Source organism: Macaca nemestrina, chromosome 2, assembly GCF_043159975.1.
Source record: "Macaca nemestrina isolate mMacNem1 chromosome 2, mMacNem.hap1, whole genome shotgun sequence".
NCBI lineage: Eukaryota > Metazoa > Chordata > Mammalia > Primates > Cercopithecidae > Macaca > Macaca nemestrina.
Genome location: NC_092126.1, coordinates 153,379,894 through 153,403,198, shown reverse-complemented (window position 1 = coordinate 153,403,198; position 23,305 = coordinate 153,379,894). Strand labels below are relative to the sequence as shown.

At 53.5% G+C, this 23,305-nt stretch overlaps 1 protein-coding gene across 2 annotated transcripts in view; it reads left to right on the top strand.

Annotated features, from left to right (window-relative positions):
• The window catches only part of LOC105477754 (glutamate receptor interacting protein 2), a 114,697-nt gene that overhangs the window by 32,697 nt on the left and 58,695 nt on the right, over positions 1 to 23,305 (top strand). Inside the window, exon 1 of one of the 2 annotated variants that reach the window (XM_024791532.2) lies at positions 15,348 to 15,480. The exons of the other annotated variant lie outside the window; for it this stretch is intronic. Within the exon in view, the coding sequence (XP_024647300.1) occupies positions 15,420 to 15,480 (61 nt within the window). The 5' untranslated portion in view covers positions 15,348 to 15,419. Of the gene's footprint in view, positions 1 to 15,347; positions 15,481 to 23,305 lie in introns of those variants that run through there. 2 annotated transcript variants of the gene reach the window in all.

The following is a 23,305-nucleotide window of genomic DNA, read 5'->3' as shown; positions in this document are numbered from 1 at the left end:
GAGACATACATTTGAGAAAAATACACTAACAATGAGTTGTTGAAAAATGAAATTAAAACACAAACACATGAAAACTATAAGCCACTGATCAGGCACTTGGATATTGTGGCAATGTGTGAAATTGCTGTAATAGTTTCTAACCATTGCTTCTGAAATGTTTGTTTCCAAGAGTAACAATCACTGTCCAGCAACAAATAGTTCAAAGACAGGACGGGGCCTGCAGCTGCACTTTGCATAGCTCTGCTTTTAATCTGACTGAGGCTCTGATGGCCTCAGCACCCCTGGTCCTGGTCTCAACTGGCCCAGACACCCTCCACTGTGCCTAGGGCCGCTCCCCTCTCGGCCCCCTGGCTGCTTCAGTGTGAGGGTCATGTCCCCATCCCAGGTGGGCTGTCTCTGTAGGCACGATGCTATCTGGGGTCAGCCTGGGACACACCTGCTCCGAAGACCAAAGAGGAACAGCTCTGTGATGCTGGCAGGAAGGAGGTGACAAAGGGGATTTCATCACACACACGACTGAATGTTAGACACCCCTGTTCTCAAAAGTCCTTCCTCCACTGGCGCATGTCTCCCCCATCCTTCTTCTCACCTTCACCCCATTGCCACAAACCCCTCTTCCTTTGCTTGGTGTCTGGGGCCAGACAGCCTGGGTTCAAATCCCAGCTCTGCCACTAGCCAAGTGGGTGACCTTGAGCAAGCCATGTCACCTCTCTGAGCCTCAGTTTCCTCCACTGTAAAATTGGGATAATTATAGTTCTTGTGCAAAGGTTTTTGTGAGAGTTAAATGAGTTCATATTCATAAAGTGCTTAGAACAGGGCCTGGCTTGACTTCTGCCTCTACCACAAACCAGCTGTGGGACCACGGCAGGTCACTTCCCCTCGGCAAGTGGTGGTCCTTGAAGTTAAAAATGCGGCCTCACAGGGTGCTTGTGAGGCTCTGGAGGAAAACGCATATAAAGGCTGCAGCACAGAGGCTGAGGCTGGAAGGAGCTGCACCTGTCACAGCAAGAGGGGTGTGGTGGAGGAAGCGGCGCTGGCGTGTGCGTGACTGGTGTTAAAATACTGCAGCATCCCCACACTCGCTGGGAAACAACTGGTTCCCGAAGGTCTCCTCACCCAATGTCTCCTGGTCTCTCCCCCAGAGCCCCGGATCTCCCACAATCCGGCAACCAGAACTTTAATGCGTGGCCCAGCAGGGCCCTGGCCATCCGGATTGGCTAAGCCCATTGCCCTGCCTATATCCCCTAGACCTCCCTGGGACTCCCCCAGGGCAGCAGACTAGGCACCACACCCTAGGGATCCAGTGGCTTAGAAAATGTACCCTCTCTTCTGACCTCAGTTTCCCCACCTGTAAAATGGGTGGGTTGTAGTTTTGACCAGAAGCTTTCTCTGACACAGCCCGATTCTAAGAATTCAGCTTTCTGCAACCATGTTAATCGTTTTCTTCCCCAGCAGTCGTAATTCCAGGCAAGCAGGCATAACTCAGTCTTGGCTGTCACTCCTGAATCAGGGACAGGAAGGAGGCCCTGAGTACATTGCAGAAGATGGAAAGTGGGTGGGAGGCAAAGCCCCACAAGGCGGGGCATCTGGGCAGAGTGGGGAAGGCTCTCACTGCAGCCCCTCCCTGTAATCCTGATAGCCCAGCTGCTGCCTGTCAGCTGGATTGATTACTCTGCTAGCTGCCTGGCCAGCATTTTCCCTGCATTACCCCCACAACAGCCCCAGTGAGCAGGTGAGGAAGCCGAGACATGGAGAGGGTAAGTGATGCTCTGGAGGCCACACAGCTGGTGAAGGGCAGAGCTGGGGTTGGAGTCTCGGTTGTCTGACTACACGGCCTGCCCATGGGGGTTGTTTGCTGAGTGCTCATGGTGTGCTGACCTCACGCTTCACATCCAGGCCTAGAAAGCTGGAATACATCCCTAGCTACTTCCTCCCTCGTTTTCACCTGTCCCAAGCTATGCAGGGGCCCCATCCCATCTCTCTCTCCCTCCCACACAGGCATACTTCTGGACCCCTTCCCTGTTTTGCTTTGTAGCTGATCCTGGCACTAGCGATGGTGGTGGGGATGGTCCACTTCCAATCTCAGACCCCAGACCTTGTGCTACGTTAGTCAGGTATGAGTCCCAAGGAGACACTCATGACAGAATGAGAGAGCATGGGCCTTAGAACCAGATGGCCTGGGTTTTAATCCCAGCTCTGACACTCCCTTGCTGTGTGACACTGGGCAGGTGACTTAACCTCTCTGAGCCTCAGGTTCCTCCTCTGTGAAGTGGACACACTTCTCTTGGCCTCACAGGGCTGTGTGTGTCTGTAATGAGTCACTACTTTTCTTTAAAACATGTCCGTGACTGGCTGCCTCTCACGGCCCTGGTCTGCATCCCGGCACCTGTTAGTTGTATGGTTGCAGCAGCCTCTTCACTGGTCTTCCCACACCACCCTCACTCCCTCCTCAGTCTGTCCCTCTCCTGCAGCCACAGGGATACTGTTAAAACCTAGGTCAGATCACTCCTTCCTCTCTTCAACACCCTCCCAAGGCTCCCACCTCCCTCTGCGGAAGACCAGAGTCCTCACTGCAGCCAACCTGGCCCTTGGTGGTCTGCCCCTGGGACCCCCCTGACATCCTTTCTGCTACTTCCTCCATCACTCAGCTCCAGCTTTGGCCTCCTTGCTGGGCCTCAGACACACCAGGCACGGTCCTGCCCCAGGGCCTTTGCATGGGCTGTGTTTTTGCCTGGCTCAGCAATCTGCATGGTTGGGCATGGCTGGGTCCCCCATTCCCTTCATTTGTGTGAAGACTTGATCACAGAGACCTCCCACTACCTCATAACCATCTCACGCCACTTCATTTTTCTTCAAAGCACTTATTTCAACCTGTATTGTGTTACGTATTGATCATGTCTTTGTCTCTCTCTCGGTGTAGAATGTAAGTGCGGGAGCCTTATTCACTGCTGGTGCCTGAGAGCTGCCAGCACACAAGCGAGTGAATGAATGATGGGCACAATTGAATGCTTTGGGCCTGGGAATAAATGCTACTGGATTATACTGCTGTCGTCATCATGACTGTTTCTCTCAATGCTCCCACTGCCAGGGCCTTAAGAAAATCTTTCTTTGAGGACTAGAAGAGTCCCCAGTGTGTGTTGTGACCTTGTCATCACCCCTGGTTTTCCTTATCCCTGGAGTGGTGGCATCATCCTGAATCTTGTGCTGTCTCTCCTGACTCTTGGGATGCCATGACTCCTGGGATGCCATGTCTCCTGGGATGCCATGACTCCTGGGATGCCATGTCTCCTGGGATGCCGTGTCTCCTGGGATGCCATGACTCCTGGGATGCCGTGTCTCCTGGGATGCCATGACTCCTGGGATGCCGTGTCTCCTGGGATGCCATGACTCCTGGGATGCCGTGTCTCCTGGGATGCCATGACTCCTGGGATGCCATGACTCCTGGGATGCCGTGTCTCCTGGGATGCCACGTGACACTGCAGCCCAGAGTCATGCAGGGTCCCCATGGAGGGCATGAGGGATGGTGGGCCTCACTGAGGGGGATCCCATGCTGCAGAGGCAGGGGGCTTGGAATGACTTATAACCGAGATTCCTTTTAGAGGCCTGCTCTCTTCTTCCTTGGAGGTATTTTTTCCGGTGCTCAGGAACAGATTAGAAGGGTGTTTGGAATCAAGGGTCCTGGGTTTGAGTCCTAGCCTTGCCCTCACTGCTGAGTGAGTTGCATAAGAATCTGCCCTAAACTGAAAGGGAAATCGAGGGGAATCCTTGAATGCTCCATCTGGCTTCAAGGGGCAGGACTGAGGGCAAAGAGCAAAAAGATGCCTCAAGGTTGGGCAGTTGACATTCATTCATTCATTCATTCATTCATTCAAGTGAGTCCTTTGGGAGCCACAGAAGATTGTAGAGAGGGAGAGAAGTGATGTGATCATTTCACAGATTATTGGAGGTGAGGTTGACCCTACCTTTGATTATTGGACCCCACCTCCAATAATCAGAAAGGACCTCAGAGAGGGCCAACTTCTAATTTTACAGTGGGGAAACTGAGGCCCAGAGTAAGCAGAGAATCATCCCATGTCACACAGTGGCCATGTGACTGCATCTCTCACTGGAAGCCATGGAAAGGGGAGTTTTCCAGGGTTAAGGGCAAGATTGGAGCTCTCTGGGCTAAGGGCAAGATTGGAGGGGTCAGGGGCTATGAAAAGGAGCTTTTGGGGGGTCACGGCTTGCTTGGCAAGCAACACGGATGACTTATACTGTCCCTTTGAACACTGAATGGTCTGAGGTCCAATGATCTTGATCGCCTTGCTCTGTCCCCTCCCTGACTCTGATAACTGGTGGTTTGGCTCCACTTGCCGCTGTGGCTTCTGTCTGTAGTTCTGGCATTCTCTGCTGCGGTTTAATGGCCTGTGGCCAGACCCCAGTGTGGTGGGTATGGATCCATGAGCATAATGCCCTGCAGTTCTTGAGCCACCATCTGGGGCTTCCTGAAACTAACATTCTGTGGCTCCAGGGTTTCAATTTTGTGTGCCCTTGTGGGCTGTCACCCAGTCCCCTGTGTTGTGTGGCCCTGCGTCCCCATCCCTGGGGGCTCTGTGGCCTTGTGGGCTGTCACCCAGTCCCCTGTGGTCATGTGGCTCTGTGATCTTGTCTAAGAGCCCTGTGGCTCTCGTAGTCTGTCATCTAGTTTCCTGCTAGACTCCGATTCCCACATTACAGTGGCTCGTTTGAATGGCCAGAGTCATGGAACTTTGTCCAGATCATTGACCCTCCTGACCTGGAGAAAAATCACACAGATGTTGGCCATCCTGCAGCAAGGCTGGGCTGTCTGAGAGCCTCAGGGCACCTCTGGGATGTGCCTCCCTTTCTTCATCTGGGGCTAGAAGCCTCCATGCCGTGACCCACAGGAAGCAGCACCCAGCGATGGCCCTTGCACCAGCAAGCTGTGAGTGAGCTGTGTCACCTCGGGCACCCTCCTTTCTCTGTGCTTGAGCCTGGCAGTTTTGGGGGTGAGACACATGGCAGGATGGGGGCTGTGCTGGTGACGAGGTGGCTGGGACAAACTCCAGAGCCCCTCTGTGTGGGCTTCCAGTTTTCTATGGGCCAGGTGGGAGGTACAGACCTGCAGACTGCCCGCAGGAAGGGTGATGCTGGGACGGAGCTCCCTGCAAGGGTCTGTCACACCCACTTTCCCAAGGCAGTGCTGGGCTGCTGGCCACTTATGCTGAGGATGCCAAGGCCCAGAGTGGGTAAATTTTACACAGCCCCTTCTCATCCTGTGGCACAACCCTGCTCTCCTACCTCTCCGGGCCTTCGGGACTTGGGGTGTGGAATCTGGTGGGGAGGTAGGGAGAGAGGAGGCAGGGTCCTGCCCAGCCCTGTGGGTTGGTTCTTGTTGCCATGTGGATGCTGGAGGCCTTTTCCGGTGTGTGTGAGGGCCTGAGAAGCCCTGTCAGTGCGGGAGTCCGGCTCCACTCCAGCCACTGGCCCAAAAGGCACATCTGCTAAGTGGAAACAGCAGCCCCGACTGGGAGCCCAGCACTTGGGTTCAAGCCCTGACTCTACTTTCAATGGACTCTGTGACCTTGAGCTTGTTTTTTACCTTCTCAATTAACCCACCTGTCAGAGGGGACAAGAAACCCTCATGCAACACTGTCTCCCCAAGGGCAGACCCAGCCTTTGCCCCTTTCCCTTAATTCTTGCCTTGTTTCCCAGATGAGGGTCTCACTGGCTGGTGCCCAGGGATGAGCGGGAACCTGATCCCACCTCCCACTTCTGACCCGGAAGAGCCCTCCCAACCCCCAGAAATGCTGGGCAGACCTCCTGGCACAGAGACCCAGGGTCACTGGAGCTCGGGTGCGCGGCCATGGGCTGTGCTGTGCCCCTTGTGCTCGGTGTGCCGTGTTTTCTGTATTGAATCACAGCACCCACCCGCTCGCATGGAGCGAGAAAGAGGTGCATCTGTGCTTGGAATAGCAGGGTGGGTCCCAGGGTGGGCCTGGCCAGCGCCTGATTCAGACTCCCACTCTGCTCCAAGCTGTGTGACCTTGGCCCCCTGCCTGATCGCCCCATTCATGAAGTGAGCATAATCAGGCCCCATGTGATGGGGTGTTGGAGAAGATTAATGTGCATTCAGGGCTGGAAACAGTGTCTGCCATTGCCACAGAGTGATCATTAATGTGATTCATCTTTATCCCCTTTCCCCATTTTTCAGATGAGGAAACTGAAGCTCTGCAAGAGAAATGCCTGGTACATAATTTTAAGACAGGTCCCATGCGCGGAGCCCTTGCAGGCCCCAGACTTGTGTCATTTTCATGAAACTGTCACACTGCCAGGTGCCTGGGTGATGCTATACTTACTGACTTTAGGAATGGCCAAGCAACATGGAATTTGAATCCAGCGCTGTCTGACTCTGAACCCCCTCAGCAGGCCGTCCTCTCCCTGAGACATGGCAGGTGTGGGGAGGCAGCCTGGGATCAGAGTGGAGGAGGCGGCTGGCACTGCCGTGCCCTGGCTTGAGGAGGAGCCCCGGTGGAGCTGCTGCCCCGTGGCACACGAGGACCGTAGTGGCAACATTTCCGACACCTCCACCCACGTGGCCCATGATTTAATCTGCGTACTTGTTAATGGTGCCTGCCCAGGCTTTTGCTCCTAATTATTGCTCTTTAAAGGCAGTGCCAGGAATATTAACAGGCATGCCACCTGTTTCTTGGCAGGTGGCCCTGTGGGTGCACCTGTCGGCCAGCCGCCCTAGCCCATACTGAAAACGCTTGGTGGCATTTTCTTTCTTGGCTCAGGATTGTCTAGGAGCCATCAGATGGATGAGCTGCTTCCCCTGGCAGGGTTTTAGCCTCCCTTGGGGCTGCTTCCTCTACTTCCTGAGCCTCAGAGCGGGTCTGGTGAGGGTGGAGGGCAGGAGATGGGTAGGGGTGGAGAGGTTTGTTGGAAATCCTTCCTCTGCCACTTGGACACCATGTGAAGAGAAGCAGCTGCTTTCTTTCTCTGAATGGCAGTGTTCCCATCTTCATTATAGGGCAGCAAGGTGACGGTGACTCTCCATCCCAGTGTTCAGTGGAATCACTGGGGAAGCTTAAAAAGTGGCCGCTGCCTGGATGCCACCCCCCACATTTCTGATTCAGCACTAGTTCTTTTAAGCTCACCTGTAATTCTAGCAGCCAGGTGACATCACCTTATGATAAGTGAGGCTTAACGACTGCGGAGCCCTGAGTTCTGTGCTTGGTGCACAGTAGGTGCCCAGTAAAGGTGGCTTCCCTCTTGGTGACACATGCCCAATCCTGATCAGTTTGCAGGACGTTCTCACTTGCTTTGTCTCCATAGAGCATCCGATTGATTGTCTGAGTTCTTTGTCATCACCCTTTATATTATCGATGGGGAAACTGAGGCCTAGTATATTTGACCCCAGAGCTCATACTGCTAAGCCAGACAGAGGAGTGGCTGCTGCTCTGGAAATGCTGAGCTCTGGCAGAGGGAGGCAGCTCGACTGCACAGTAAGCCTGAGTCCACTCCTCTCCTCTCTCCTCTGCCCCCACTTCGGTCCAGTGGCCATCACCAAGGCAGCTCAACTGCACAGTAAGCCTGAGTCCACTCCTCTCCTCCCTCCTCTGCCCCCACTTTGGTCCAGTGGCCATCACCACTCCCCTGCACAGTGCAGGGTTCCTCCCTGCTCTGCCTGCCTTTGCCCTTCCCCTCCACCCCTCCTCCCTGCCTTCTCCCTCCAGCAGCCAGAGGGATGGTGTTAAAGCCCCAGGCAAAGCTCCCACATCCTCAGAGGAAAAGCCAGATCCTCAGGAGACCCTGCATTGCCTGCCCTTCCTCGGACCCTCCAGGCCCGTGCTGCTCCTCCTCCCTCAGGAGCACACGCTCCCGCAAGCCCCCGCCCACCACAGCACCCTCCCTCTTTTAACCTTTTCTCTAAATGTCACCTTTTTAGTGAGGCCTTTTATGACTCCCTCTTTTAATTTTTATTTTATATTTTAAATTTTCATTTACTTCCAAATAGCACATATAACACAGGAATACCCCTGAGGCATTTTAAGGGCAAATCAGACCTTTTTTTTTGTTTGTTTCATTTGTATATCCACAGATAAAGACTTTTTCTCAACTCTAATTACAACAGTAGCAACCCAACAGAATTAACCATAATTTCTTCATATCATCTCGTACCCAGTCTCTGTGCCATTTTCCCTGGTTGTCTCCAAAATGTCTTTTCATGATCGGTTTATTCAAATCAGGATTCAAGTAAGGTCCCTTGTCGCATTTGGTTGATCAGTCTCTTATGTCTCTTTTAATCTGTAACAGTTCGTTTTCCCTCTTTTTTTTTTTTTTTTTTTTCCCCACTCTCATTATTTGTTGGAGAACCCAGGCCATTTTTCCTGTGGAATGTTCTCATGGTACCATTTAATTCATTCTTCTGCCCTATTGTACTTTCTTCCAACTATTATTTGAGGCTAAAGCTGGATTTGATTCAGGTCCAATATTGCAGGAAAGAATCCATGTCAGGGAATGCTGTGGGCTTCCTTACACATCCCATCGGGGGCCCGTGATGCCACGTAGTTCCACTCTGGGTGATGCTGAGACCTGTCCGGGGGTCCGAGGATCGTCTGCCTCATCCCTCTGTCACAGAGTCAATGCCGGATCCTTTATTTCACTAGGACTGCAAAAAGGTGGTTTTCCAATTCTGTCATTTCTTTAGCACTTATCTGCTGTGGTTCTTCTCTGAAGGATGCCTTTCCCTTATTAGGGCCTCCTAAAACACTGCGTATACAGGAAGCACAGGAAAGGTGCTGCATTCTTTAACTTTAGGTATCTGTTCACAGAAAGATGATGTGATATCTTAACCACCCCCAAAGGAACCAGCCAGATTTTTTGTTTTGTTTGTTTTGTTTTTCTTTTCAAAATCAATAGGAACACATGGATCTCTACAGTTTTGTAGTCATGATTCTTTTCTGATGTTCAAGTTGTCCCAAATTTGGCCGGTGGGAGACCCCTCCAGCTGGCTTCTGTGTTCTCCCAACTTTCCCCACTCAGACCTTGAACACTTCCTTACTTTCTGAGACTATAAGAGAGGCTCATCTTGTATTTTCCCTGACTCAGCCCTGGAATCATCCATTGCTTTCAGGAGTCCTGGGGTTCCTTTTGCTGGGCAAAGGAATTTAGAATCCAGAATCTGGGTTCTGGGGATAACAGCCCCTTTGTAATTGGCAGCATCAATCTTTGTACTCCAGTACTCCTCACTTGCTCTGTTTATTTCTTGCAGCTTTCACCTCACAACATGTTGCATCCTTTACTTGTCTGTTACATCTATCATTTATCCTGTCTTCCTCACTAGAATATTAGCACCTTGAAGCCTTGGTGGCTGTACCTGCACGCTTGGCACACAGATGGTGCTGAATAAAGATCTGCTGAATGAGCAAATGGATGGAGAGATGGATGGATGACCTGCATCTGCCCGCATCCTCTCCCTCCCCCAGCCTGGATAAGCGGTGAAGAGGGTCTTCCCCCAGCCCCCTCTCTTCCACCCACAGAGCCAGCCTCAGTGGCCTTGGCCTTATTTAGATCAGTAGAGCTGGGCAGAAGAAATGTCACTGCTTGGCCCGTGGGGAAGAAAAGGCCCAGAAGATTAAAGGCATCTCTGATGAGATGCTAATTTGTTTCGGGAAGCAGGTGGGGGTGGCAGCAACCCCAGGCCTCTAGGGTTTTGTGAAGCTGAGGCAGGAATGGAAAAAGCAGCGTTGGTGGAGGCTGGCCTGGATCCCTCTGTGATCTTTTCCCTTCTTTAACGTATCTCCCGGGCTCTGTGCTGCCTCAGTTTTGAGGAGAGCCAGATAGTCCTGTGTTTGAATCCTGGCTTGGCCACCTTAGTGGCTGTGTGACCTTAGGCAAAAGGGGGAATCTCTTTGGGCCTTGGGATCGATAAAGTGAGAATGCTATAGGGAGGATGAACTTAGGGGAGACCATGGAGTACAGCCCATGGAGGCCAGAGAACAGCAGAGACTTGCTCGAGGCCACACGGTAGTGCACACTGGCTGGGGCCTGAACGCAGACCTCTTGGCTCCCAGCTGGGCTGATCTGCCCTTGCTATTTCCTTGATGACTCAGCCTGAAGCATCCGTGGGTTCATCTCCTCTAAGGGGGCTTCTGTTCCCTCACAATTCCCTGGGGCTGCTGTCTGCAGAAGGAGCCTACAAAAATCTGGGGAGCACAGGGGAGCCTGGTAGGTGTGGCTCAGGTAATGAGCAAGCTTCAAATGGCTGGAACCTAGGACCCCAAGCCTCCCTCTGCTGTTGTCCTCATCTTCCAGTCAAACTGCTCAGCTGGGGCCCCTGCACCCAAAGGAATTCATATCCAGCTGTGGCCTCCTTTGACTAAAGTTGAGGGCCCAGGGGTCCTCTGCTGAGGGCAGAGTTTGGAGAGCATATTATTCTGTGTTCCATTTCTCATTCACTGAGCCCTTGCTGTGCCCCTGCTGTGTGCTGGAATCTGGGACTCTGAGATGAGGAAGACACTGGATTAGTCAGAATTCTTTTGGGCCCAAGTTACCAAAAATCAAACCCAAACTGGCTTAAGCAAAGAAGGGAATGTATTGGCTTAAGTTCAAAAGGGATACCCAGCTTCAGGCATGGTGGGTTCCAGGTGCTGAGATGCCATCATCATCAGGATTGGATTTGTCTTTCTCTCCTTCTTTTTTGGTGCCACAGTGGCCGCCAGCAGCCTCAGACTGACATGGCTTCTCCACATCTCCAGGAGATTCCCTTTCCTAGTGGCTTCATCCAAAGTCCCAAAACAGCATCTCATTGGGTTGCCTTGGGTCAGGTGTTCATCCCTGAGCTGCTTGCCTTGGCTGGTGGTTGGGATAGGCTACCTGGTCTGCTTTGGGTCAAGGCCCTCCTGGAGCTGAAGGACAAAACTCGTCCCCTGGGTGCAGGGAAGGAGCAGCTCCCCAAGGGAAATGGGGGTGACATTGCTGGAAGAAAAGGGGATAGCAGTCTGGAGAAGCTGGACTGCACATGGGGAGAGAAGCGTATTGACTGTATACTGTATACATACAGATGCTTTCTGTTTTTGTTTGGTTGTTGCTGAGTTTTTTTAGACAGGATCTCCCTCTGTCACTCAGGCTGGAATGCAGTGCTACTATCATAGCTCACTGCAGCCTCAAACTCCTGGGCTCAAGTGATCCTCCTGCCTCAGCCTCATGAGTGGCTGGGACTGTAGGCATTCACCACCATGCCAGGCTAATTAAAAAAATTTTTTTTATAGAGACAGAGTCTCGCTATGTTACCCAGGCTGGTCTTGAACTCCTGGCCTGAAGTGATTGTCCCACCTTGGGCTCCCAAAGGGCTGGAATTACCGGCCTGAGCCACCAAGCCAATCCTCAGATACCTAGCATAAATCATCAAATCATAACTGGCCTCAAGTTCTCCCCAGCCTCTACTGACACAGGGATGGGACTGGGAGTTATGTGGAATCATTATTTCTTTTCCTGCAGCACTGTGAGGTGCGGATTCTTGACCTCAGCGTTCAGGTGGGGAAACTGAGGCTCAGGGAGAAGCAGCGTCTGTCTCTGCCAGGAGTTTTTAGAGGACAGGGACCATGTCTTCCTCAGTTCTGCTTCTTGTGTTGCACCTACTGCAGCCAGGCAGCTCCTCAGTGGGACCTGGATCTTTTGGGGTCGACGGAGCCACCTCCCAAATTAGCTCTGAACAGGTTGAGCCCTAGTGACTTCTTGTGGATCCTGCACCCTCAAGACAGAGGTGACACATGATGCCCTGAGCTTGGGACAAGATGGGGAAATACACCGACCACTCCCTCCCACAGTTGTCTTCTCTTGGGCCCAACATAATGCTGGGATGCCACCATCAGAAACTCCTGGATCACAACATCTCTCTTGGCTCCTTTTTTTTTTTTTTAAAGATAAATTCTTTCTCAGCACACATCTTGGCTCACCTGCACTACTAATTTACCAGACCTACCAGGGTCTACCCGAATTCCACTTCAACCAAGGAATTGGCCTTTGGTCCACTTGACTCCCCGAGGTCTACCTGAATTCCAGCTTCACTTGGAAACTCTGCAACACCAAACTTAAGAATAATGCTCTGTGTTTTTAATGAGTGTGTGTAAGGAGCTTCATGTTCATTTGATCCCCTTTCATTCTCACAGCATACAGGAAGGCATATCCTATTATCATCTCTACTTTACAGGTGAGGAAACTGAGGCTCAGGCAGGTAAGTGACACAGTCTTGTTGCACAGCTAGAAGGTGGTAGAGCTGGGATTTGAACCCAGGCAGGCTGGCTCCACAGCCCACACCGTTAAACACTCCTGAGATTGCACCTAACAAGTATTTTGTCCCCTCCAAGTCAGTGCCAGGCATAATGGACAGATCCACCCTGCCCTCAGAGCTCCCCTTCTTCATTTGACCCAGGACAGCTGTAGGTGGCAGGCAGGGCGAGGTTATCATCTCCCTCTTGCAGCTGAAGAGCTAAGGGGACCCAGGGAAGGGAAGTGGCCTAAGGCCACATAGTCAGGGAGTTTTCAGGCTGGGCTCTGTAGTCAGTTTTGCACATAAATGCGTACTCCTGCAGTGGGCCCTGAGGCCTGTGGGGTTCCTGGGGTGGGTGTGTAGGGGACAGAGACCCAGAGCTGGGCCTCGCTGGCAGACTCACCTCTCTATGCAGGTCTGGATGTGGTCCTGGGGGTGTCCTCACCTGTAAGGCATGGGACACTTACAGGGCACCCTTCAGGGTTAACTGGTGACAGGAAACCCTACCAGGTCAGAACTCTGCCTCTCCCACACCCTGGGAGCCTCGGCCTCCTTATTTATTTATTACTTATTTATTGCTGTGCTTTCCACACGTCAATTTCAGCTGGCACTGCAGACCACCTGGGCCATTTCTCTTCCTACCAAAGGCACTGATGGAGGTAAGAAGCAGCCTCATCCATGGCCAGAGCTCCCGACCCTGCTCTGCCACTTAACAGTGTGCACAACCCCAGGCAATGCAGCCTCCGCTCCCTGGGCTAAGCCAGCGTGGGGGGCTTGGCCCACAGCCTGGCCCACAGTACTGGTTTTATAATGGGTGCTTCCTGGGCCTAGATGTGGCAGCAGCCTAGTCTGGTGGCTGGAACCTGAGACCTGTCTTGCCGCTTGCATGCTGTGTGACTCTGGTGGAGTACCATACCTCTCTGAGCTTCAATTTCCTTGCTTGTAAAATCGCTATGTTCCTAGGACCACCCTCATGCACTCTGAGGATTTGATGTGATAGTTCACAGAACGCATCAGATTCCTCCTGACTTTCCTGCCTTCACCTCGCTGGGCCTCCCATCCCCATTCACACACAAGGGGTTGAGCTCCAGGCAGAATAACCACAATGTTAATAACGGTTACATATTATGTATCTGTCACCTACTGTGTGCCAGGCTCCGCTAAGTGCTCTATGCTTGTGATCTCGTGTAGCCCTGCCATACTGGAGGCAGGAACTGTTAGCCCCATCTGTCAGATGAGGAAACTAAGGCACACTGAGGGGATTTGAACTCAGATCTGCCCATCCCTAAAGGCATGTGTACTCTGCTCCCTTCCCTTCCTCTCTGTTTGCACAGCTAAACTACAGCTTTGCTGCTCCTCTAGAGGCTTACATCTCCCATCTGCAGAGGAGAGGCTTATGGTGGGGATGGGACAGGGGCCATGGCAGTGGGGTAGCCCTCATGCTGTCCTCAGGTCTCGAGAAGGAGCTGGGTGATGCCATTCAAGTGCCCACTTCCTGCTTCCTCGGCTAGCCCTGAGAGGCCTCTACCACCCATACCTTTAGGATGAAGACAGAATCCCTCAGCAGAGTCTGTGTAAAGGAGCCCAGGACCTCCAGCCTAGCTGAGTTGCCCCAACAGAGCCTCCCTGAGCCTCACCTTCTGCCAGTAGTGCCTCCTGATGCTTTGGGCTGGAATCCATGTGCTGTGGGGGCTCTGAGCCTGGGGCCTGCTCTCTCTTTGTTTAAAATTATTTGTCTGCAAGTTTCAGGGAGGTAGCGCGGTAGAGCCGAAAGGAGGCTCCTGCATGGAATCTGAAGGGACGGGAGATTGCTGAGAAGGGTATCACTTTCTCACTGTGTAATTCATTTTTATTACTGGTTGGATCTGTGTATCCAGAACTGCCCTGTGTTCCATCCATCCTAATCCTGTGTGCTGGTGAATGCTGGGCCAAAGGATTCCAGAGATAGGATTGCTGTGAAGTGATGGGGATTGGCAGGAGTTCTGCATGTGGGGGAACCCTCCAGCTTTCTCAAGGGAGGCCCTCACTGCTGGTTCACACACGAAGTCTGATTTCTGTGGCAGCCATGATTCCCGAACGGGTGTCTTGCCTTTCCTATGAGTGTGGTCTGTAGCCTGATTCATCAGAGGGGCTTTCATGGTTTGGGGAAAGGATGGAGAAAGCATGAACACCTGCCTTGGTAGAGAGAGGGCAGGAACGGGGTTCTAGAGCCACCTCTGCAATGTATGTGCTCTGTGACCATGAGCAAGTCATTACCCATCTGCCTCAGTCTCCCCTAGGGCAACACTGCCCTGCCAAACTCAGGGGTCAGGATGTGGGATGAGAGAGGAGGCTAGCCATGTGTACGACAAGAAGAGATGCTGGATGAGTTTTCTGAGTACTCACACATAGTCCCCAAAACTCCACCCAACCAGCAGTTTGAGCAGCTTCTTCCGGTATCCCCATGTTATGTGTTATAGTTGTAGGTGTTAAGAGTTAAGAGGAGGGGCCTGGGTCTCCTCGTTCTACTCTGGTGGCCCCAATCACATGCCCAGTGCGGTGTTGTCTGCTGGGGACACAGGACAGTGGACTCTTGTCCTTGTCTCAGAACTCCTTATTCCTGGGGTCAGGTAGATAATCTCAACCTAGTATGAAATGTGTTGAGATCCAGCAGGTGGGGTGCCCTGAAGGGAGCAAACATTCCCAGGCAGAGAGGATGCGTGGAGCCCCACTAGAGTGGAAGGGCATTCTAGGGGGAGGGCCTTGCAGGTGCAAAGGCCTTCAGGTATCAAACAGCCAGCCCAGGGCAGAGGGGAGGAGGGGATTGGTAGATTTCAGCAAAAGGTGGGGTGGGCCAGGTGAGCACTTTGGCGGGAAGAGGACTTGAGGGTGGGGCCTGATGAAGGTTTGCTGCAGAGGCCAGAACATCCGGCGCTGTACTCCCCAGGCCCGGCTGCTGTGGAGGAAGGGCCTTGCCGCCACCAATGCCACCGCTGGCTCCGGGGAGGATTATCTATTTTAGCAACTCCCGGAGGGCGGAGGAAGGGAGCGCCCAGCCTGTGCCAGTTAGCGCAGGCAGCTCTGGAGCGGGCACAGGAGCGCCGACTCCAGGCGTGGGAGGCTGGGGCAGGCTGCACAGGGCTCTGCCAGAGGGCAGGAGGGCACAATGCTGGCGGTGTCACTCAAGTGGCGGCTGGGCGTGGTGAGGCGGCGGCTCAAAGGTGCCGGTGAGTCCAGGTGGACGGCCAGGGGTCCAGAGGGACTTCCTGGGCTCCCCGCCTGTCCTCAATCACCCCTGCTCTCCCTCTCCCTCTCTCTTGCGGAGCCTTTTGGGTTTCTGTGCTGCGTCTCTCTCTCTGTCCCTCTGCATCTCTGCCCCAGACCACTCCAGTTCCCTTACCCGTCTCTCCACCGCTCTGCTTCCTTCTCTCTCTCCTCCATCGCTCTGTCTCTCTGCTCTCTCTGGGTCTCTCTCCTCTCTCTCCCACTGTCTCTCTGTCTCTCTCTCCTCTCTCTCCCACTGTCTCTCTGCCTGGCCTCTGGGTCTCTCTGTGTGTCTCTCTCCTGCTGTCTGCCCTCCTTCACCCAGTTCTCTGCCCCCGCCTCTGCTCTGCCTTCTCTCTCCCACTCTGTCTGTCTCTGTCTTGCTCTTCTCTGTTCCTCTTCCACTGTCACTGTCTCTCCTTGGGTCTCTCTGGACTTTCCTGTGTGTCTCCTTCATCGCCCCCACCCCTTCCCAGGGCATGTCCCCAGCAGCCTTTTCGCTCCTTCCTGTTGAGGCCGTGAGGCTGTCCAGATGGGCCGGGATTGCCTAGCAGGGGAGCTGTGTGTGGGGGAGCAGGGGTGGGAGGGAGCGAGGAGCTGAACGTGGAGAGTTGGGACAGGGGACCTAGGTGAAGGCGGCCTGCCTCTGGGCAAGACTCTGTATGCTGAGCCCCAGCCTGTGCGGGGTCCCATGACTGGACACATGCTCAGCTCCTCAGAGTGCTAGGAGGGCGCTTAGGGTGGGACCAAGATTGGAGTGGGGGTGGGGAGGAGCTGGAGTTAAGCCCCCCAGGCTGTGTGACCCCAGGATTCACCTATGCTGCCATTTCTCCATCTATAGCACGGGGAGGAGGGAGGTGGTGGATTCACAATCTCTATGCTTCAGGCTTAGGACCAAGAATCATCTTACTGTCAACAGGAACAGCAGTGACAGACATTCACTCAGCGCCACTGTGTGCCAAGCAGTGCATTCACTCGTGCATTCACTCATTCATTCCTCACAGTAGCCCTGCAAGGCTGGTCCCATCCTCATTCTGATTGTGCAGAGGAGGAAAATGAGGCACAGAGAAGTTAAGTAACTTGCCTAAGGCCACACAGCTGACATACGGAGGCTCTCTCCAGCCAGTGAGCTTGTAACTGAGCATTTTCCAGACTCTGAGGTGCCTACACAGGGAGCGTCTTCCTCAGGGAGGTGTCGGGGATGGGGGTGGGTGTCCGTGCGGCAGCAGAGGGCTCTAGGTCCTGCACTGGCCTCAGGGCAGCTGGTGGCCTGACATCCTGGAAGTCCCTGGAAGCCCGATCCACAGAGGCAGAGCAGTTGGTGCCTGGAGAACATCAGGAGCAGGCCTCTCCTTGGGTCTGGCCAGAGACTCCTGTGCTGAGACCACCCCCGCAGGAGACACTCCCTCCCCCATTGAGGCTGCTGTCCTCTGTTCAGTTCCACAGACCCTAAGAGGCCAGTGGGATCCACCCAGGCTGGAGGGACAGATGAAATCCTGGGTTGGCTTCAGATTTGAGCTTCCCCAAGATTTGGAGAGCAGCCTACTACATGCTGTGGATCAGGCTCTGCATCTTGGAGATGCAGGAAATGCTTACATTGGCCCAGACAGACCAGGGTTCAAATCTTGTCCTGGCTCTTACTCCCTGTGTGGCCTTGGACGGCTACTCAACCTCAGTTTCCTCCCCTGGTAAAGTGAGTCCAAGAAAAACTGCCCTTCTGGGATTGCAGTGCCAATTGAGGAAGTTTGGGACATACAGTAGACTCCTGGAATTTTTAATTCCATCTTCCCCGTAGTGACCCAACCACTTACTTCCTCTCACCATGTACACACCACTGTCCCCAGGGCAGTCACATCTGGGGCCAGCATAGCTCTTGATAGAAAATAAGCAAAGGAAAGAGGAGGGCTCAGCCTGGTTGATTGAGGACACACTGTGTGCAGACTTGAGCCAGGCTCCTGCCCGACCCCTCTCCACCCCTTCACGGAGGGCACTGAGGGAGGCACAAGGAACTTGCTTTGCCCATGAAGTGAGCCTGTACATTCGCAAAAACGAAACCTCAAGGGAGAAGAATCCAAGAGATATGGGAGAACGCAAGGTGTTTCTTCTGTTTTCTTCTTCAAAATATTTTTTTCAAAAAATGCCTGGTGACACGTTTATCCGTTTCCAGCCTATATGATTTTAATGAGCCGTCCTGTTGCTCATCTTCTCCGGGTGAGGCCCCATTTTCTCACTCTGAATACTTGGGCGGAGGTCCCTGAGCCACATGGCCATGTGAGACCCCTCCTATGTCCTCCAAACTGAGACTCAAGGGTGTAGTTATTGCCTCTAGAAGGAAGCAATGATTTTGCTTGAGAGAGGTCAAAAGAGACTCCCAGAGCTGGGTATTTAAGGATGAGTAAGAGTTTGCCAGGTAGATAAGCGGGGGAGCAGCTCATGAAAATGCCTGGAGGTGGCCAGGCGCAGTGGCTCATGCCTGTAATCCCAGCACTTTGGGAGACCGAGGCGGGCAGATCCCTTGAGGTCAGGAGTTCGAGACCAGCCTGGCCAACATATGGTGAAATCCCATCTCTGCTAAAAAAATTAGCTGGACGTGGTAGCACATGTCTGTAATCCCAGCTACTTGGGAAGCTGAGACAGGAGAATCGCTTGGACCCGGGAGGCGGAGGTTGTAGTGAGCCAAGATGGTGCTACTGCACTCCAGCCTGGGTGACAGAGCAAGACTCCGTCTCTTAAAAAAAAAGAAAATGCCTGGAGGCTTGAAAGATCTGCCTCAAGACCCCATGAGAGCCTTGGTCAGCATGAAGGGTGTGGGGAGAGGAGAGAGGCAGGGTGGGGGAGGTGAAAGGCTGTGGAGCTTGAGCCCTGTCCTGGGGGCAGTGGGAACCATGGATGGTCCTTGAGCAGCAGAGAGTGGAGGGCTGCTTCGAGTGTCAGAATAGGATCTGGACCAGGTGTGGTAAGTAGCTCATGCCTATAATCCCAGAACTTTGGGAGACTGAGGTGGGCAGATCACTTGAGGCCAGGAGTTCAAGACCAGCCTGGCTAACATGGTGAAACCCCATCACTACTTAAAATACAAAAATGCCGGGCGCGGTGGCTCAAGCCTGTAATCCCAGCACTTTGGGAGGCCGAGACGGGCGGATCACTAGGTCAGGAGATCGAGACCATCCTGGCTAACATGGTGAAACCCCGTCTCTACTAAAAAATACAAAAAACTAGCCGGGCGAGGTGGCAGCGCCTGTAGTCCTGGCTACTCAGGAGGCTGAGGCAGGAGAATGGCGTGAACCCGGAGGCGGAGCTTGCAGTGAGCTGAGATCCGGCCACTGCACTCCAGCCTGGGTGACAGAGCGAGACTCCAGCTCAAAAAAAAAAAAAAAAAAAAAAAAAATACAAAAATTAGCCATGCGTGGTGGTGCATGCCTGTAATTCCAGCTACCTGGGAGACTGAGGCAAGAGAATCGCTTGAACCTGGGAGGCAGTGGTTGCAGTGAGCTGAGATTGTGCCTAAATAAATAAATAAATAAATAGGGAGAGAGAAAGAAAAGAATAGGCGCTGGCTGTGCTCTGCAGACCATAGGTGGGGTTGGAGGAAGGAGGCTTGGGTGGGGCCCAGGCAGGAGGTGAGGAGCCAGCACTGTCGGGTGGGCAGAACTGATGGATGTAGAGGCAGGAGAATAGCCTGTGTCACTTATTCATTCAACAAATATTTATTGAGCACCTATTATGTCATAAGTATTGTTCTAGGCCCTTGGGGTGCAACAGGGAACAAGACAGACATAAGCCCCTGTCCTGGCCCTCCTGAGCTTTGTCTGCCTGTGCCCACTCTGCGGTGCCGGTCTGTGATGAATTATTCACTCCCTCCTTCCGCTCCTTAATGAGGCTCCCCTTGGCCTCCCACACGCCACCACATCCGGCTCCTGGCATGTCTCCTGGCAGCCACATCAGGGCCTCAAATCTGACTCCCAGCGTGGAAATGAGCCCTCTCTCTCCAGTGCCCCACTCCTGAGCCTCTGCCCTCCTCCATGCCTGCGGGCACCAGAATTTCAGATCAGCTATAGTGGCTCAGAGACCAGGTGATTTTTTTTTTTTTTTTTTTTGAATCAAGAAGACAGGGATAAACTCTCGTCCTGGAACTGCAGAATCCCGGCGGTCTGGAGTGAACCTCTAGACCTGTTCTGTGTTTCCCAAACGTTTATGGAGCACTTGCTGTGTGCCAGGCACTTCCCATGTACTTTCTCACCCTTGCAACAGGCCTGTGCGTTATGAACTAAATCACCCCATTTGCAGCTGAGGAAACTGAGGCTTAAAGATGAAGTTAGTTTCCAAGGTCACACACCCAGGAAAGAAGTACTGGACCGTGAGCCTACCCAGGCCGCCTGACTTCCAAACTTCACCCCGGGGGCGTTCCTTCACAGTCAGCTTATTCAGCCTCCCCTGCTGGGTGCAAGGGACCCCTCGGTTGTATTCCCAACATGTGGCCACTGCTCTGCTTTCCCCAGGCTCCCCCAAGTCCTCTGCCTTCTCTCTGCTTCTCCTGTCCCGGGACAGCCCTGCAGAAAAAGCGATGCCTCTCCCTGCCCCAGGCTGTGAGCCCCGCTCCCCACAGGACACAGTCTCTGCCCTCTCCGCCTGGCTGCCACCTCTGTCCGTACCTCATCCTCTCTGTATCCCTCTTGCAGAGCAGAGCCCAGAGTGGAGCCCAGGGCCTGGGGAGGTCTGAGCCGGGCAGAGCAGACAGACGTGCCAAGCCCCTCCCGGAATGTCCCAACTGCACATTGGCCTTGCTTGCGCGTGTCTCCCTCTGGAACGCAAGCTGATCTCATCAACTCAGGTCCCGGCATTGTCTCCGTCTGTCGGCTTGAATGTTCAGTCCAGCAGAACCATCTGCCTGTCTTAATTGTCTGGATCATTGTGAAGGCTCCCAACCCTGTCTCCCCACCCACTGGGGAGATGGTCAGATGCAACAGAAAGCACCTCCATCAGCCAAGGGACTGAGGCTGACCACGACTCTTCATGGGTCCTTAGCAGGTCCATGTTCCTCCTGGCCTCAGCGTCCCTTCTGGGCCCCTGCTCTCCTGGGCCTGGAAGCCTTGCAGCCTCCCCCTTCCTGCCCACTCACTCCCCTTGGGCCAACCTTGGCTCTCTGATTCTCACATTTTGCTATCTTGGTCGAGGTAGTGGTGACTCATAAGCAGATGTGGTGGGCAGGTGGGCGGGCGAAACGGGGCACATGGCCAGCAGTCGCTAACAGCCACATAATTGGGGCTGCTGGGGTCCCTGTAGGATGACCTTGGGTAAGATCCTTGCTCCGTGCTGTGTCTCAGTGCCCATGTGCAGAGTGGGTTTGTTGAGGAAGGTTTGTTTGGGGTTTGTAAGTAGCCGAGGGTCATTTGGAATTCAAGCTGGGGATGGAGGTGGAGGGGTTCTAGGCTGGCTGAGGCCAGAGCTGAAGCAGCCCCCAAAGACCGCAAGCCCTACTTCTCCTGCGGCCACGCATGTACTCCCATTTTATACATGGGGACATGGAGGCTGGTTTTGCCCAAGGTCATCCAGCCTGTCAGAGATGGAGGTAGATCCAGGACTTGAACTCAGGACCCCTCTGAGGCCCCAGCGGTGCTGCTGCAGGGAGGGTGGCATACTAGAATGTTCCTCACACTTCATCACCATGCTGGTGTCTTCTTCTAGGGGTAGATGGGCAAGGAAGAGTGTGGGATGGCCAGTGAGTTGACACACAGTGGGACTGAGAGGTGCCGAGAGCTTGGAGCCCTAGATGAGGCCCCAGTCAGCGGGAGGGCTTCCTGAGGCAGCAGTCTTGGAGGGCTTCTAGGACTTGGCCTGGCAGACAGGGATTAGGAAGAGGGCATTCCTGGAGGATGGTGATAAAAAGGCTCAAAGGTGGGAATAGGCTCTGCTACTTGGTGCTGGGAATGGGAGGCAGGGAGGATGGAGAGGGCTGGTCGGTTTGGGGCACAGGGGGCTCAGCTGCCAGGCAGCAGGCACTGGCCTGGAAATCCCAGGGTCAAGCCCTGTCCTCAAACACATGGTCTCTGCCAGGGCCCACCCCCAAACCCTGCGGGTCTCCCACCCCACACCTCTGCCATCCTCCCAGATGCCACAACATCTGACCATGCTGGACAGACATCCTTTATGTCCAAGTGGGGAAACTGAGGCTCAGAGAAAATGGGAACATAAGCCTCTAATAATGACAATCCTGGCTGGCCCCTACCCAGCACCCTACAGATTTCATACTACTTCTCGCCTCTAGGGGCGTTTACTTCAGTCCCATGAGGCTGGGCTCATCAATCGTTTCATTTTACAGACAAGGAAACTGGAGCCCAGAGACAGCTCAGTTCTCCGGCTCCTAAGCCTTAAATCACAGTTCAGTTCACACACATTCTCAAAGGGCTTGATCTCTCTGGCATATTCTCAGCTGGGCAGCCTGGGGTCCTTGGATGGTCCTTCCCATGTTCTCACCCTGCCCGAGGGTCCACCGTGGGTTCACAGCTCCAGGATTCTCTTTCAATATTCAAGTCTACCATGAGGACACAGAATCTGGTGATCACCACGTCCACCAAGCCCTTTATTAGAGGCTTATGTTCCCATTTTCTCTGAGCCTCAGTTTCCCCACTTGGACATAAAGGATGTCTGTCCAGCATGGTCAGATGTTGTAGCATCTGGGACGATGGTTTGTTCTTCCTGGTTGGGGGAGCCCCCAGGAGGTGGCCCTGGAATAACAGGGTGAATGGTCACCACCGTGTTCAGCCACACACTGGGTCCCCACTGAAGCCACATCCAGACTGAGCTGTGGCCTCTCCTGCCAGGGCTCAGAGGCCATGGTGTGGGATCAGGGGGAGCCATAGGGAGGCAGGCTGCAGCTGGGATAACAGAGTGACTCTCGCCCCTTACAACTGTTCAGGAATAGGGTGGGCTGCTCAGAGGTGGTGAGCTCCCATTTATGGGGGTGTACAAGCTGTACTAAACAGCAGAGAGGATTCCTGCATGTTAGAAGGGATGAATTGTTCGTTTCTTTCCAATATGGCAATTCAGAGATTATGTACATTCATCATATATTTCTCATTCATTCATTCTGCAAACACCTGTGTAGCACTTACTGTGTGCACAACCCTGCCCTGGGCATGGGGTTGAAATCAGTGAGCAAGACAGTTGTGGATCTCCCATTTAGTGGAAAAGAAAAGGTGGAGGAAGGGCTGAGAGGAAAGGCATTGGAGGAAAGGCTGAGGGAGGTAAGAGACACACCCCGCGTGGCCAGGGTGGGCCTCTGGGTGGAGGTATTAGACTGGACTCTAAGGATGAAAATGAGGAAGAACATTCCAGACAAAGGGAAGAGTCTGTACAAAGGGCTCGAGGAGGGAGCACCTGGTTCTTATGGTCTGGCCCTCTGCCCATCCTAGTTGGGCCGCCTTAACAAAGCCCCTTACCCTCTCTTGACCTCGGTTTCACACTGTAGCATGGGAATAGCAATGTCTATCCCACAGGACTCTTGAAAGATTCCATAAGACAGTGTACACAAAGTGCTGCGTATCCAGTAGGTGCTCAGCAAATGCTGGCCCTTTCCTTCTCTCTAGGACATTTGCGTATGGACGGAGGGTCATGCTTCATCCATGGGTGAGTGGTGGGACTCCGGGCACAGTGTTAGCCACAGGCTGACCCTGAGACCAAAGCCGGTCACAGGCACAGGATGACAGCTGTGCCCACCCCTCCCGAAGCCTCGTCCACTACCCTCATGCCTTGATTACCAGCCACAAGGGGGAGTCGCTGCATCAACTC